The sequence below is a fragment of the Cetorhinus maximus genome, chromosome 11 (genome assembly GCF_964194155.1).
Source record: "Cetorhinus maximus chromosome 11, sCetMax3.hap1.1, whole genome shotgun sequence".
NCBI lineage: Eukaryota > Metazoa > Chordata > Chondrichthyes > Lamniformes > Cetorhinidae > Cetorhinus > Cetorhinus maximus.
Window position 1 is genome coordinate 7,132,056 of NC_135889.1, and position 16,520 is coordinate 7,148,575.

The 16,520-nt window shown below is 47.8% G+C and overlaps 1 protein-coding gene across 4 annotated transcripts in view; it reads right to left on the reverse strand.

Annotated features, from left to right (window-relative positions):
- The window catches only part of LOC144686357 (hyccin 2), a 67,930-nt gene that overhangs the window by 17,935 nt on the left and 33,475 nt on the right, over positions 1-16,520 (reverse strand). For all 4 annotated transcript variants that reach the window (XR_013577910.1, XM_078551444.1, XM_078551443.1 and 1 more), the window contains exons 5-8: positions 8,906-8,986; positions 3,833-3,948; positions 2,696-2,791; positions 921-1,037 (exon numbers count right to left, since the gene is read on the reverse strand). Coding sequence is in view for 3 of the 4 variants with exons in the window: in XM_078551444.1 (XP_078407570.1) it covers positions 921-1,037; positions 2,696-2,791; positions 3,833-3,948; positions 8,906-8,986 (410 nt within the window). In the remaining variant the exon portion in view is untranslated. The remainder of the gene's footprint in view (positions 1-920; positions 1,038-2,695; positions 2,792-3,832; positions 3,949-8,905; positions 8,987-16,520) is intronic.

Sequence of the window (16,520 nt, forward strand, 5' to 3'; positions counted from 1 at the left end):
GACAGTACCAAGTACACGCCTCCAACTGACTGTACCTGACAGTGCCAAACACACGCCTCCAACTGACTGTATCTGACAGTGCCAAACACACGCCTCCAACTGACTGTATCTGACAGTGCCAAACACACGCCTCCAACAGACTGTATCTGACAGTGCCAAGCACACGCCTCCAACTGACTGTATCTGACAGTACCAAGCACACGCCTCCAACTGACTGTATCTGACAGTGCCAAGCACGCGCCTCCAACTGACTGTATCTGACAGTGCCAAGCACACGCCTCCAACTGACTGTATCTGACAGTGCCAAGCCCACGCCTCCAACTGACTGTATCTGACAGTGCCAAGCCCACGCCTCCAACTGACTGTACCCAACAGTACCAAGCACACGCCTCCAACTGACTGTATCCGACAGTACCAAGCACACGCCTCCAACTGACTGTATCCGACAGTACCAAGCACACACCTCCAACTGACTGTATCCGACAGTACCAAGCACACGCCTCCAACTGACTGTACCCGACAGTACCAAGCACACGCCTCCAACTGACTGTATCCGACAGTACCAAGCACACGCCTCCAACTGACTGTATCCGACAGTACCAAGCACACGCCTCCAACTGACTGTATCCGACAGTACCAAACACGCGCCTCCAACTGACTGTATTCAACAGTACCAAGCACACGCCTCCAACTGACTGTACCCGACAGTACCAAGCACACGCCTCCAACTGACTGTATCCGACAGTACCAAGCACACGCCTCCAACTGACTGTATCCGACAGTACCAAGCACACGCCTCCAACTGACTGTATCCGACAGTACCAAGCACACGCCTCCAACTGACTGTATCCGACAGTACCAAACACGCGCCTCCAACTGACTGTATTCAACAGTGCCAAGCACACGCCTTGTTTACTCACATTGTATGATAGACACCCGTCAACAGCTGCACCATAAACTCGGGGTCCATCATGACCCGGCCGCAGGTTTCGCTCCACACCTTCTGCCTCTGTCGGGGGAACCCAGTAATACACAACCTAACGGCAGAGAACAGGCAGGTATTAGCAAACAGCATCTTGATCCTGATATGACACAGATTCACTCAGCTGTGGCCATGCAGAACTTTATTTTTATTTTAAAAACACAACCTGGACCAGGAATTGAAGCCACAGTTCAGTGAAAATTTGTACAAAAGGCCCCCTGGGTTTAATTGAGCAAGTAGCCGAGCCTGATGAATTACAGATCAGGATAGCTCTGGGTGCAATGTTTGTTGATCTGAGCTGGGACCTGCCCCAAGCAATCAGGGTTCCCAGCCACCAGCACTTGCATATGAATCTTGCAGAGAGACAGAGCAGCCATTGCCCTGTCACTCCTGTGCCCTCTCCAAGACCCTTTCAGCCCACCTCTCCTCAGTCCCATTCTGTCATTGCTCCGCAGCCTTTCCCTCACCCCTCGGCCCCAATACCCTTCTCTTCCCCCATTTGGCCCATCGTCCTGTGGGAACCCACCAGAACAGGACACTGAGCTAATGTGCTTTGTCCTACTGAAGATTTATCTCGTCCCCCCCCCACCTCCACTTCATGGACTCCACACAAAAATGACAGGCAGATTAAACTGTCCTGACATTTCACTTTGTGAGAATGAATGTTAATTCTGCAAAACGCTCCCTTACAAATCACGTTGAAAAGCTTGAGTGTTAGGATGCGGAATCAGGCCAGCAAATAGAAATGGAGTCTCGGAGACAGCATTAAAAAAAAAATTCAACCAACTGTGCCAGCCATGGCTCTGTGGGGAGCATTCTCACCTCTGAGTCAGAGGCTTGCAGGTTTAAGGCACACTCCACAGACTGGAGCATTTAATCTGAGCTGACACTCCCAATGCAGCACTGGGGAAGGTGCCATCTTTCAGACGAGACGTTAAGCCGTGGTGCCGTCTGCCCTCTCCGCCCCGGATGTAAAAGATCCCGTGCCGCTGTTTCGAAGGGCAGGGGAGTTCTTCCTGGTACCCTGGCCGGTACTGATCCCTCAAAACCAACATCGCCAAAACAGATTACCTGGCCATTATATCACAGTGTTCTTTGTGGGATCTTGCTGTGCATAAATTGGCTGCTCCGTTTCCTACATTACAACAGTCACTACCCTTCATTGGCTGTAAAGGGTTTTGGGGCGGCCTGAGGTGATGAAAGGCACTACAGAAATGTAAGTTTGTCTTTCGCTAACTGGGAGAGCAGCATAAAACATTGTTTATTCCAATTCCCAACTGACAAGCCCTGAAATACTTTCCGCAGCTTCTGTCTATTGAGGCGAGAGATTCAGCCTCTCAAGCCTGAGGCAACTTGACATGAGCTCACAACCAGAACTTCAAATCCAGACACGGCTGCGCCTGTCTCTCTGGTTTCTCTCCTTTCTCCAGTCCTGTCTAAAGGTGTCATTCAGTTCCCCTGTTTATACTCTCCTCTCACTCGGTCTCCATCTCCGTCTATTTAATGCACGCGGCTGCGCTCGCTCGAGGGAGTATAAAACACGTATCAGTAATGCATTACGCTGTGCCACCCTTCCCCCCACCCTCACCGCACTGTATCACGATGCCACCCTCACCCTGCCCTCCTCAACTAAATGCCAAATTTAACAAAAAAAGCACTTAAAACATAAGCTTTAAAATAAACCACTATTAGTGCTTCACTCACATCACTTACCTCGAACACACACTACACAGGGAGCGGTAGGAAGAATTGGGCATGGAGACCACTGCAGAATTATAGCACAACATGAGGAAACTCAGCACTTCAAACCTGGAAAACATGCACAGACATCACAGAAATTTATATATCGGTATAAAATACCTAGTGGTATAAATGGAAGTGAAGTATCCCATCAACAGGCTCCTGGCCCTGCTTCACGTGTCGTATATCTATGGCTTCACTAGCTCAGAGAGAGTCAGTTATGTGAAGACTCTAGGAATCTGGCCATGTGCCTTTGGCCATTGGTGGGGCAAAGGCTGGCAAATGGCTAGTGCCACACCAAAGGACAAGGGGAATATTAAGAACTGGTAATTAGCCACAGTTCAGAAAAGACCATTGGTGTCTCTCTCCGTTGGAGAGGGAGAGAGATAATTGGTTATATATAGCTTGAGGGGAACCACTCGGCGAGCATTGGGCGAGGTGAGGAGGGAGGCAGCCTCCATGAACTACCACAGCTGGTACAGGGACTGAACGCGCGCCACCTGCACCCCACTAGTTGGCCATCTAGCCAATTGAGCTAACCGGCCCCCACTGGACGGTGTCTTCGCTGGCATCCCCAGAGAAGAAAAGAACAATTCTGGAGGGACTTTAATGCCAGGATTGGCCGTGACTCCGATGTCGGGAGAGGAACCATTGGGAATACTGGGGTGGGAAAAGCCAATGCAAATGGCGTCGTCCGGCTGACAAACTGTGCTCAGTGTGGCCTCATCATAACAGGAACTGCCACAGTGCATTCATACAACTTGCGCAGTGGCACTTGTACCACACCAACCTGGCACCCATTGGCTGCTATGAGAACTGAAGAGGGGGAAGTAGCAGAGGCTGAGAAGCACATTAAGCCAGCTTACTCATTTTTCTAAGCAGAAGCCCCATGTTTAATATTTTTTTTCTTCATAATAGTGTGGGAGCTGAATGGAGACTCTGAACAGACTGGCTGTGAGATGGTACAAATCTCACATTGTGAAACACTAGAGCACAGTATACACTGAGAAAGTTCGGCGGGGGTGGGGGTCCGAGATTGTTGGGGTAGGGGTGTCAAGGGTGAGGGGGGAAAACGAGAGTGGAAGGTTCAGTTTGTGCTGCTTCACTTACCTGTTCTGAGCTGTGAAGTTCTCTCTCTGAGGGTGCAGGTCACTGTACACCACCCGGATTAGATCATGCTGGCTGAGTGCTCCTTCTGTCAGGGCCATGGAGCCAATACTTGAAGGCTGCGTGTTAACACAAAGCGAGAGGCTTTCACACATTCAGTTAAGCTCTGTGTACTGATTGTCATGGGACTAATAATCCAGAGAACGCAAGGTCAAATCCCGCCTGGGTAGTTCGAGCGTTCAAATTCAGTTTAAAAGAAAAATCCCAAAGTAAAAAGCTGGGCCCAGTTACAGTGACCACGAAGCTGTTGGATTTTCATAAAAACCCATCTAGTTCACGAATGTCCTTGAGGGGAGGAAATCTGCCATCCTTACCTGGTCTGGTCTACACGTGACTCTAGAGCCACACCAATGTGGTTAAGTTTTTAAGTTCTAAGACATAGGAGCAGAAATTAGGCCATTCGGCCCATCGAGTCTGCTCCGCCATTCAATCATGGCTGATAAGTTTCTCAACCCCATTCTCCCGCCTTCTCCCCGTAACCTTTGATCCCCTTACCAATCAAGAACCTATCTATCTCGGTCTTAAATACACTCAATGACCTGGCCTCCACAGCCTTCTGTGGCAATGAATTCCATAGATTCACCACTCTCTGGCTAAAGAAGTTTCTCCTCATCTCTGTTATAAAAGGTCTTCCCTTTACACTGAGGCTGTGCCCTCGGGTCCTAGTCTCTCCTACTAATGGAAACATCTTCCCCACGTCCACTCTATCCAGGCCTTTCAGTATTCTGTAAGTTTCAAACAGATCCCCCCTCATCCTTCTAAACTCCATTGAGTATAGACACAGAGTCCTCAAATGTTAAGCCTTTCATTCCTGGGATCATTCTCGTGAACCTCCTCTGGACCCTCTCCAGGGCCAGCACATCCTTCCTGAGATACGGGGCCCAAAATTGCTCACAATATTCTAAATGTGGTCTGACCAGAGCCTTATAAAGCCTCAGCAGCACATCCCTGCTTTTATATTTTAGTCCTCTCAAAATAAATGCCAACATTGCATTTGCCTTCCTAACTACCGACTCAACCTGCAAGTTAACCGTAAGAGAATCCTGGACTAGGACTCCCAAGTCCCTTTGCACTCCAGATTTCTAAATTCTCTCCCCATTTAGAAAATCGTCTATGCCTCTATTCTTCCTACCAAAGTGCATGACCTCACACTTCCCCACGTTGTATTCCATCTGCCACTTCTTTGCCCATTCTCCTAACCTGTCTAAATCCTTCTGCAGCCTCCCCGCCTCCTCAATACTACCTGTCCCTCCACCTATCTTTGTATCATCTGCAAACTGAGCCAGAATGCTCTCAGCTCCTTCATCTAGATCATTAATGTATAAAGTGAAAAGTTGTGGTCCCAACACTGACCCCTGCAGAACTCCACTAGTCACCGGCCGCCATCCTGAGAAGGACCCCCTTATCCCCACTCTCTGCCTCCTGCCAGACAGCCAATCTTCTATCCATGCTAATACCTTGCCTCTAACACCATGAGCTCTTATCTTACTGAGCAGCCTCCTGTGCGGCACCTTGTCAAAGGCCTTCTGGAAGTCCAAGTAGATAACATCCATTAGCTCTCCTTTGTCTAACCTGCTCGTTACCTCCTCAAAGAATTCTAACGGATTTGTCAGGCATGACCTCCCCTTGATGAAACCATGCTGACTTTGCCCGATTTTACCATGCACTTCCAAGTATTCTGAAATCTCATCCTTAATAATGGACTCTAAAATCTTACCAACGACTGAGGTCAGACTAATCAGCCTGTAATTTCCAGTCCTCTGGGACCCTCCCTGACTCCAGTGATTCCTGAAAGATCACCACTAATGCCTCCACTATCTCTTCAGCTATCCCCTTCAGAACTCTGGGGTGTAATCCATCTGATCCAGGTGATTTATCTACCTTCAGACCTTTCAGTTTTCCTAGCACCTTCTCCTTGGTAATGGCCACCATACTCACCTCTGCCTGCCCCCTGACTCTCTTGAACTTTGGGGATGTGACTGGTATCTTCCACCGTGAAGACTGACGCAAAGTACCTATTCAGTTCCTCCGCCATTTCTTTGTTAACTCTTAGCTGCCCTCTGAATTGGCCTAGCAAGCTACTCAGATGCACCAAACTTTCTCAAGGTAACAAGGGATGGGCAATAAATTTTAGCCATGCCAGCGACGCCCACATCCCAAGGATGAAAATAAATGCCTAAAGCCTCATGTTCATTTTCCAGCACCTCAGCTTCCTCCTCTTCCGAGGCAGACTCACAGCTTAACTACGCGCGTGAGCCCAGATATCAAGTAGCCAGCCACTTGACTGTGGGAGGCCGCGCTCCCAAGCAGAACCCTGTCCTCGCCCAGCGTCCACAATCTCATCTGAGTCAGAACGTCGTGGGTTCAAGTCCCGTTTCAGAGACTCGAATCCCGTAATCAAGACTGACACTCTGAGCACTGTAGCGAGGGAATGCTGCGCTGTCGGAGGTGCCACCTTTTGGATGAGGTGTTAACTGAGTCCATCTGCCCTCTCAGGTGGAAGTAAAAGATCCATGGTGCTAACTGAAGGAGAGCAGTGGCGTAGTCCCTGGTGTCCTGGCCGATATCTGTCACCAACCGCAGAGAAACAGCTGAAAAAATCATTCATTTGCATTCTGTTGGTGGGAGCGTGCTGTGGACAAACGGGGCATTTCTTTACAAAACACCAGTGGCTACACCTCAAAAGTAACTGACTGGCTCTGGAACGTCCCGACAAGGTGATAAGGTGCTATAGAAATACGAATTCTTTCTTTCCTTTTCATTAACTTAGTCTTCTAAAGGAGGTAACACCCAAGTGGGAGTCATTGTCCCCTGGGGGGGTGGGGGACTCCAAGGCTGAACAGGGTAAACTACAAGAGGGCTTGAATTCACTCTGGAAAGAGCTGACGTTCAAAAGTAGAGATACGTGAAGCGCTTCCAAACTCTGCTGTGCTCTAACCCAGCGGGGTAGCTGAGCCAGGTTGGGGGGGGAAGCATCATCTGCCAGGGAAAGCCAACTGCCAGGATAAAGCTGTCACCCTGGGCTGAACGAAACTGAAAGCTGCAGGCAGCAGCTGTGGAGGGGGTGGAGTGATTTTCCACCACATCACTGGGCTGGCTTCCTTCCAGCAGAAGCCATTGTGCAGGGGCCTCTGCTCAGCTCCTGGGTGCCCCTGACCTGCGGATGGTCTGGGCAAACAGGCGGACCTGTGCGGCCGACCCCACTGTGTTTGTCCCTTAAAAAAAAGGCGCAAAGGGGCTGAGTGAACGCTCACGAACTGCAAGGTGCCGTTTAAGGTCGGATTAGTGAGAACAGGCAAAGACAATCAATGGGTGGGGAGGCCAAATTAAATAAACCACTGGCGGAAAGAAATCTGGCGGAGGTTCGAGAGCCTCTCACTCCCACTGCCAGAAACATGCAGAGCTGATCGAACCACTAGTGCCTGCAGCTCACTAATACAGCCATAAAAATAAAGGTGCATTTCTATAGCACCTTTCACTAACCTCAGAATGCCCCAAAAACATTTTACAGCCAATGAACTACTTTAGAAGTGTGGTTAGTGAAAGGTGCTCCCACCCCACCCCGTTTTAATGTAGGAAACGTAGCAGCCAATGTGCGCACAGCAAGATCCCACAAACCTCCAGGAGATAGTGATCAGATCATCTGTTTCTAAAGGTGATGGTTAAGGGATAAATATTGGACGGGACACCGGGAAGAACTCCTCTGCTCTTCTTCGAAATAGTGCCATGGGATCTTCTAAATCCAGCTGGGAAGGCAGGGTGGGCCTCGGCTTAACGGCCCATCCGAAAAACGGCACCTCCGACAGTGCAGCACTTCCTCAGTACTGCACTGAGGGTGTCAGCCAGGATTATGTGCTCAAGTCTCTCGAGTGGGGCTTGAACTCACGACCTTCTGGCTCAGGAAGTGAGAGAACCACACCAGTGCTGACACCTAAATTTCAGGCAAATGCATAAGCGGCCATTTGCTAATATCACACAGGATCATTTCAAGGTTACATGCTACATAAAGACAAGCAATGTGCTCAGCTTGTGCAGAACACAATGAGCTTTTGTTGGTCCATGCCTGTTATTAAGAGGGAAAATCTTATCCAGATCTCAATAATCTTATCAAATGGTACAAGTTTCACAGCTGCAGATTGTTTTAGTCTGGTCACAAGACCTTTGCTATCTTACAGAGCTATTGAACCGCAAGTTATGGGCAAAGTTTTCATGGGAACCGTTAGGGCAGCTGCAGAGAAGCTATATCCGCTAGTTGGCGAGTCTAGGGGGACACAGTCTAAAAATTAAGAGTCAGACCTTTCAGGAGTCAAGTTAGGAGCACTTCTACACACAAAGGGTGGTAGAAGTTTGGAACTCTCTTCCTCAAATGGCAATTAATGCTAGAACAATTGTTAATTTTAAATCTGAGATGAATAGATTTCTTTTAGCCAAAAGTAGTAAGGGATCTGAGGAAAATGCAGCTATATGGAGCTCGGTCACAGGACTCATTAAATGGCAGAACAGGCTCAAGAGCCTAACTGACTTTCAACTCTTCCTATATTCAGGATAAGTTCTTACTAAACTTCCCCCGGGTGTTTGGATAGTTCCTGAGGATTACTCTCTCTTCCCCCCGCCCCGACACACCCTCTTGAAGTCACTGACTGGCTAGGCAGATCTCCAAGCAGTGGCCCCCACAGTGATTCTGGGATACCCCCACAGTGAGAGGCAGACACTGAAATCGCACAGTTATATTGCCTAGCCAGGATTAATGGACAGAGTTAGATCCCCGTCTGGACTTCCCCGCCCCCCCCCCCTCTATTCAGGCTTGATGGAGACTCCAAACCCGGCCCTGATGGAGGTGTACACACCTTGCACTGGTCAGGGACAGATCGATCGAGCTCTTGTGGCCAGCACAGCTGAAGAAACAGAGTGACCGTCCCTTCATCACCCTCCCAGGGGAAGTCACTCACCAAGTTTACAGAAGCCTCCAAGGACACAAAGCAGGGGCGAATGATGGCTCCATCGGAGGCAACTCACCTCATGATAAACTGACGGCTTGGACAGTGACGGGATTGTGAAAGACAGCACCTTGTTGTTTCCGTCTCTATCGACTATCTCCTGCAAGGAAAACAAAACAAAACAAAACAGGTGTTATTAGCTCCCATTTCGCACGGAAACAATTTCATTTGACACATCCGTCACTTTTCATCATCAAAAAGGGAGGGATTGACGGGGCTCGAACTGGCTGCAGCAATCTAGCAAACTCCCCAAAGCCAGTCTGACAGCTCCACTAACTACTTCATAAATCATACAACGATCGCAACCTGCCACCACAGCGTGAAACCAGTGAATGCAACAGGAGCGCAGACATCCACCCCAGTCTAGCTCGACCTCAGGCCTCAGACACCCAAACTCAGCCCAGTCACACACCGTCCTGACTTGGAAATGCATTGGCCGTTCCTTCACTGTCCCTGGGTCAAAATCCTGGAACTCCCTCCCTAACAGCACTGTGGGTGTACCTGCACCACACGGACTGCAGCGGTTCACCACCACCTTCTCAAGGGGCAATTATGATCTATGGACTTCAATACAAAATGTGGAGTGCAGTGGACCTTTCATTTGTTATTCTTTAATTAAGGAGGCCTGCATTTTGCAACATTTTGCTTTTATTTGTACACTGAAAGGTTTATAATTGCTCAACCCTTTTATTATTTTACACTTTAATTTTATTGAAATGATTGTCTATAAGGATGTTATGAATTATAATCGCTTGCTGTATTTGTGTCTTCATCACAATTTGGCAGCAGTCGCCATGGTGATTTTTCAAGAAACCCATGATCTAATTAAAGATGGGCAGTAAATGCTGGCCTTGTCTGTGAAACTCGCATCCTGTGAGTGAATAAATATAAAATCTGGACCTTCACCACAGACACCCAAACCCTTCCCCATTCTTGGGATGAGGGGCTTATCCTGTGAGGAAAGTTTGAACAGATTTGGGCCTATACTCATTGGAGTTTACAAGAATGAGAGGTGACCTTCTTGAAACATACAAGATCCTGAGGGGATTTGGGTAGGGTGGATAACGGGAGGGTGTTTCAACTTGTGGGAGAGACCAGAACCAGGGGGCACAGTTTCAAGAATAAGAGATCACCGTTTCAGACGGAGGGTGAGGAGAAAACCTTTTCTCTCAGAATGCCGTTCATCTGTGGAATTCTCTTCCCCAGATAGCAGTGGAGGCTGGGTCATTGAATTTGAGTTGGGCAGATTTTTTATAGGCCAGGAGGTCAATATAGGGGGAAGACAGAAAAGTGGAGTTAAGACCGCAACCAGATCAGCCATGATCTAGTTGAATGATGGAGCAGGCTCGAAGGGCTGAATAAGTCCTATGTTCCTATGGTATAAACCCAGCCCAGCTCAAGCTGTGAGTAGATATTGAAGAGTGAACATGGTGCAGCGGAGACTGATGCAAAGAGAATAACACACAGGGGGAAAGAGGGAGGGTATGAAAATAAGAGAATGATGGAGAGAATATGTGGGAGCAAACAGGAAAGGGAATGAGGGTAAATGACAGGGAGATTAGGAATATAGCACCATTTTGTTGTGTTACTAAGGGAGTGACTGATTGAAGGCTGATGTGATACTGAGTGTACCTGAACATTCACACAGCCAAAGGTCAGTACAGGGCAACCACCATTTCGAGAGAGTGTCGGTCAGTTTGTGCTCAGTCACATGGAGTCATCCGAGGACCAGTTAGAGCAGCACCAATCCTTATCAGGAATAAAAACAGTAGCAGCGATCACAGTGACTTGAAGCAGGAACATGAGGACTAATGTCAATCAGGAGAAGGGAGGCCTGTGTTAATCCTCAGACAGGCGCCAGCTGTGGAACTCTGCCAGTGTGAAACTTTGGTGACACCAGCCGGAGTGGGGCATTGACTCCACGTGGCACGTGATGTAGTGGCATTGGTACCCTCACTCAGTCACCACCAACTTCTCATGGGCTGTTAAGGATTGGCAACAATCATTGGCCTTCTCTGCGGCACTCGCATCCCAAGGACATCACTAACACACAACATTGGTTATTCATCTCATTGCTGTTTGTGGGATCTTGCTGTGCCTAATTTGTGTCATGTTTTCCATATGAAAACAAGTGACCATACTTCAAACGCACTTCATTGGCTGTAAACGCTTTGAGGCATGTTGAGATTGTGAGGGAGGCTATATAAATGTAGACTCCTTGTAGCACATGGAGTTAAGGGTTACTGGGTTCAACTAGGTGAGGAACGACCATATGGACTGTGCAGAGGAGAGGCTTGGAGCCATGTACAGCCACAGTTTGCGGAGATGGAGGAGGAGGGAGTTACAAGGTGACAGGCTGTTCATTAGAAGTGGAGTGAGTAATGCTCATGAGAGACGGTGGCGTAGTGGTAATGCCATTGGACTTGTAATCCAGAGCCCCAGGCTCTGGGGACATGGGTTCAAATCCCACCACGGCAGCTGGTGGAATTTAAATTCAATTAATAAGTCGGGGGTTGAAAGCCGGTCTCAGTAAGGGCCACAAAATCATTTTCGAATTTTGCAAAAACCCATCTGGTTCACTAATTATCCTTTACTTGGTCCGGCCTACATGTGACTCCAGACCCACAGCAATATGGTTGACTCTCAATTGCCCTCTGAAAAGGTGTGGCAAGCCACTCACTTCCAGGGCAATTAAGGATGGGCAACAAAGGCAGGCCTTGTCAGTGATGCCCACATCCCATGAAAGAATAAATAAAATTTAAAAATGCTTTCTCTTGTGTTGTCTCTCTGTGCATGCTGTGGGCAGGGCTGGGTATTGTGGGCATTCTGAGATCGATGTCGCTCAGGGCAGCTTTTCTCAACCCAGGCTGGTTTTTCCAGGTTTACGATACTGCCTCTCAATCTCGGAGTACAGACCCCTGTAATCTCTGGCAGGGCAGTCAGTCACAGGGCAGTGTAGTCCCCAGCAACCAGTGACCTCGAGTCCTTTGTCAAGCTGCTTAGTAACTCAGGCATTTAAGTTATTTCTAAACTCGAACTTTGACCCTAATTGTACTCGGGTGGATGACAGCCTTTCAGCCAAGTGCTTCCTTCACCAGCAGTGTTCACACCCCTGTTTCTTTCCCTCTCTCTCTCTCTCTCTCTCTCCCTTTTCTTGGAGTCTAGGCATTCAACACTGTGATAAAGCATTCCTCCATAGCTAACAACATGGCCAACCCACAGGGTGGGGGCAGGGAGCAGAGAGTCTAATCCTACACATTCACCCAGGTTAAGGCCAGGGCCTCGATCATGCAATCCCTCGAGCTCTCTGAGCAAGGCTAATGGGCAAGCCCAAAAAGGAGGAGCAACAGTAAGAGGTAAGCTGACTGTGATTCGATGGGCAGTTTTTGTCCTGTGACAGACTGTGATTAAATGGCCTGCACCTTGTCATGCTCAGTAAAAGGCTCATTCATAGCTTTAAACTTGGGCTGTGCTTGTATGGAAGCTTCTGGAACTGCCTTTATTTATTTAAAAATGGACATTGATGAACTGTTAAGATGGCTACCAGGTCACCTTTGCAACTCCAATAGAGGCTATCAAACTTCCAGAAAGTTCCGAATTGAATGATATTGGAGGGGCGGGGAGTTGGGAGGGCAGGGAGGGTGGTCCTCCCGTGAATGGACATTCATTTGCATGCTCCTTTGTGGAACTTATGCCCGTCACTGTTCGAAGCTTACTCCAAAACAGAGAGTAAATGGGCTCTATGTCTCCAGGTTTGAGGAATGATGCTGAGGCTAGTTACCTACAACTTAAGTGTTAAAGGCCATCACCTACCTTATATTGTATATCAATAGCTGTTGACCATGAGGTAGAAACTGATTCTTTGATCCTGAAATCCTTTTGCCCTAAAACTCAGAGGCCTGGGGCCAGTCTACAGGATAACACTGACAAGACGTAAGTTGCAGAGAAAGGCTGTGCCACTTGTGCCTTTTAAGAACCGAGAGGCTTAAGTCTTTTAAAAAAAAGGCTACCAAGCCTGATTCAAAAGCTGCAAGTTCCACTGGAAAGAAATTGGACCTCCTGATGCAACAGTCAAGAGTGCCTGACTTCACGGCCTACTGAACATTGTTCTCATCAAAGTAATCCTGATACCCGACCCCAGCTATCTGAAGTTTTCCGAACTACCATTCAAGGGTGGGAAAAGCTTCCTTTGTCACAGGACTCCCAAAGGCATGAGAACTGTTGGCTATTCTTTTGATTAATACTTGTAGAAGTCCACTACCTTCTTTAATTGCATCTTTCTGAAGTCTGTGCTGTATGACTGACATAGTGTTTAGACCTTTTGAGGTGTGTGTGAATAAATAATCCACTTTGTTTAAAGCCTGCTGCTGCTGGTACTTTTTGAACTGACCACATGCTAGTGAGGATTAGAAGCACACGCATCTACCTTCTCAAAAAAAATAAACCACACTGATGACGTCAGGAGGGAAGGGATTTGGGGGTTACAGTTTCTCTCTCCTCCCCGGTCCGTAACAGCTGTGACAGACTGTGATTCAATTTGTTTCAGTACAGTAACAGGCGGTGATGGATGTTTCTGTACAGTAACAGACGGTGATGGATGTTTCTGTACAGTAACAGACGGTGATTGGATGTTTCAGTACAGTAACAGACGGTGATTGGATGTTTCTGTACAGTAACAGACGGTGATTGGATGTTTCTGTACAGTAACAGACGGTGATGGGTTTTTCTGTACAGTAACAGACGGTGATGGGTTTTTCTGTACAGTAACAGACGATGATGGGTGTTTCTGTACAGTAACAGACGGTGATGGGTGTTTCTGTACAGTAACAGACGGTGACGGGTGTTTCTGTACAGTAACAGGCGGTGATGGGTGTTTCTGTACAGTAACAGACGGTGATTGGATGTTTCAGTACAGTAACAGACGGTGATTGGATGTTTCTGTACAGTAACAGACGGTGATTGGATGTTTCTGTACAGTAACAGACGGTGATTGGATGTTTCTGTACAGTAACAGGCGGTGATGGGTGTTCTGTACAGTAACAGACGGTGATGGGTGTTTCTGTACAATAACAGACACTGATGGATGTTTCTGTACAGTAACAGGCGGTGACGGATGTTTCTGTACAGTAACAGACGGTGATGGATGCTTCTGTACAGTAACAGACGGTGATGGATGTTTCTGTACAGTAACAGACGGTGATTGGATGTTTCTGTACAGTAACAGACGGTGATTGGATGTTTCTGTACAGTAACAGACGGTGATGGATGTTTCTGTACAGTAACAGGTGGTGATGGATGTTTCTGTACAGTAACAGGCGGTGATGGATGTTTCTGTACAGTAACAGGCGGTGATGGATGTTTCTGTACAGTAACAGGCGGTGATGGATGTTTCTGTACAGTAACAGACTGTGATTGGATGCCATCTTGTAACATCATAAAAGCAGAACTATCTGAGAAACATGAAAAACCCAACAACAGTGAAACTGTACCCTGCTTCCTGTGAAGGCCACAGACAGAGCATACTGACAGTATACTCTGTTAACATTGCAGCTACAAACACTACTGTACACTTACAGTATACTCCTGTATAGCTACAAGGCACTGTACTCTTCACTGACAGCATACTCTGCTAACACTGGAGAATCAGTACACTGTACTGTATACTGACAGTATGCTGTATACTGACTGTCCACACTGGTGTTACAGGAAACTGTGCTGTACACTGACAGCATACCGTTAACAAGGGAGATACAGGACAATACTGTACACTGACAGTATACCTGGATATCACTGCAGCTACAGACACAACTGTACACTGACAGTATACCCGAATATCACTGCAGCTACAGAATACTGTATGTTTATTGATAGTATACCCTGTTAACACTGTAGCAACAGGACACTACTGTACACCGACAGTATACCCTAATATCACTGCTGCTACAAACACTACTGTACACTAACAGTATACTTTCAGTGTACAGTAGTGTCAGTAGCTGCAGTGATCTTCAGGTATACTACAGCTACAGGATACTGTATGTACACTGATAGTATACGTTTTTTTGATTCATTTAACGGGGTGTGGGTGTCGCTAGACAGGCCATCATTTATTGCCCATCCCTAATTGCCCTTGAGGAGGTGGTGGTGAGCTGCCTTCTTGAATCACTGCAGCCCGTGGTGTAGGTACACCCACAGTGCTGTTAGGATGAGAGTTCCAGGATTTTGACCAAGCGACAGTGAAGGTACGGCGATATATTTCCAAGTCAGGATGGTGAGTGACTTGGAAGGAAACAGGTATTCCCATGCACCTGCTGCCCTTGTCCTTCTAGATGGTAGTGGTCATGGGTTTGGAAGGTGCTGTCGAAGGAGCATTGGTGAGTTGCTGCAGTGCATCTTGTAGATGGTACACACACTGCTGCTACTGTGCTACGGTGGTGGCTGGAGTGAATGTTTGTGTAAGGAGTACCAATCAAGTGGGCTGCTTTGTCCTGGATGGTGTCAAGTATCTTGAGTGTTGTTGGAGCTGCACTCATCCAGGCAAGTGGAGAGTATTCCATCACACTCCTGACTTGTGCCTTGTAGATGGTGGACAGGCTTTGGGGAGTCAGGAGGTGAGTTACTTGCCACAGGATTCCTAGCCCCTGACCTGCTCTTGTAGCCACAGTGTTTATATGCTAGTCAGTTCAGTTTCTGGTCAATGGTAACCCTCAGGATGTTGGTAGTGGGTGATTCAGCGATGGTAATGCCATTGAATATCAAGGGGCGATAGTTAGATTCTCTCTTGTTGGAGATGGTCATTGCCTGGCACTTGTGTGGTACAAATGTTACTTGCCACTTGTCAGTCCAAGCCTGGGTATTGTCCAGGTCTTGCTGCATTTGGACATGGACAGCTTCAGTATCTGAGGAGTCACGAATGGTGAACACTTTGCAATCATCAGTGAACACCCCCACTTCTGACCTTATGATGGAAGGAAGGTCATTGATGAAGCAGCTGAATATGGTTGGGCCTAGGACATTACCCTGAGGAACTCCTACCGTGATGTCCTGGAGCTGAGATGATTGACCTCCAACAACCACAACCATCTCCCTGTGTTCGGTATGACTCCAACCAGCAGAGAGTTTTCCCCAATTCCCATTGACTCCAGTTTTGCTAGGGCTCCTTGATGCCACACTAGGCCAAATGCTGCCTTGATGTTAAGGGCAGCCACTCTCACCTCACCTCTGGAGTTCAGCTCTTTTATCTCTGTTTGAACCCAGGCTGTAATGCGGTCAGGAGCTGAGTGGCCCTGGCGGAACCCAAACTGAGTGTCAGTGAGCAGGTTATTGTTAAGCAAGTATCACTTGTTAGCACTGTTGATGACCCTTTCCATCACTTTACTGATGATTGAGAGTGGACTGATGGGGCGGTAATTGGCCAGGATAGATTTCTCCTGCTTTTTGTGTCCAGGACATACCTGGGCAATTTTCCACATTGCCGGGTAGATGCCAGTGTTGTAGCTGTACTGGAACAGATGGCTAGGGGCGCGGCAAGTTCTGGAGCACAAGTCTCCAGTACTATTGCTGGAATATTGTCAGGGCCCGGAGCCTTTGCAGTATCCTGTGCCTTCAGTTGTTTCTTGATATTATGTGGAGTG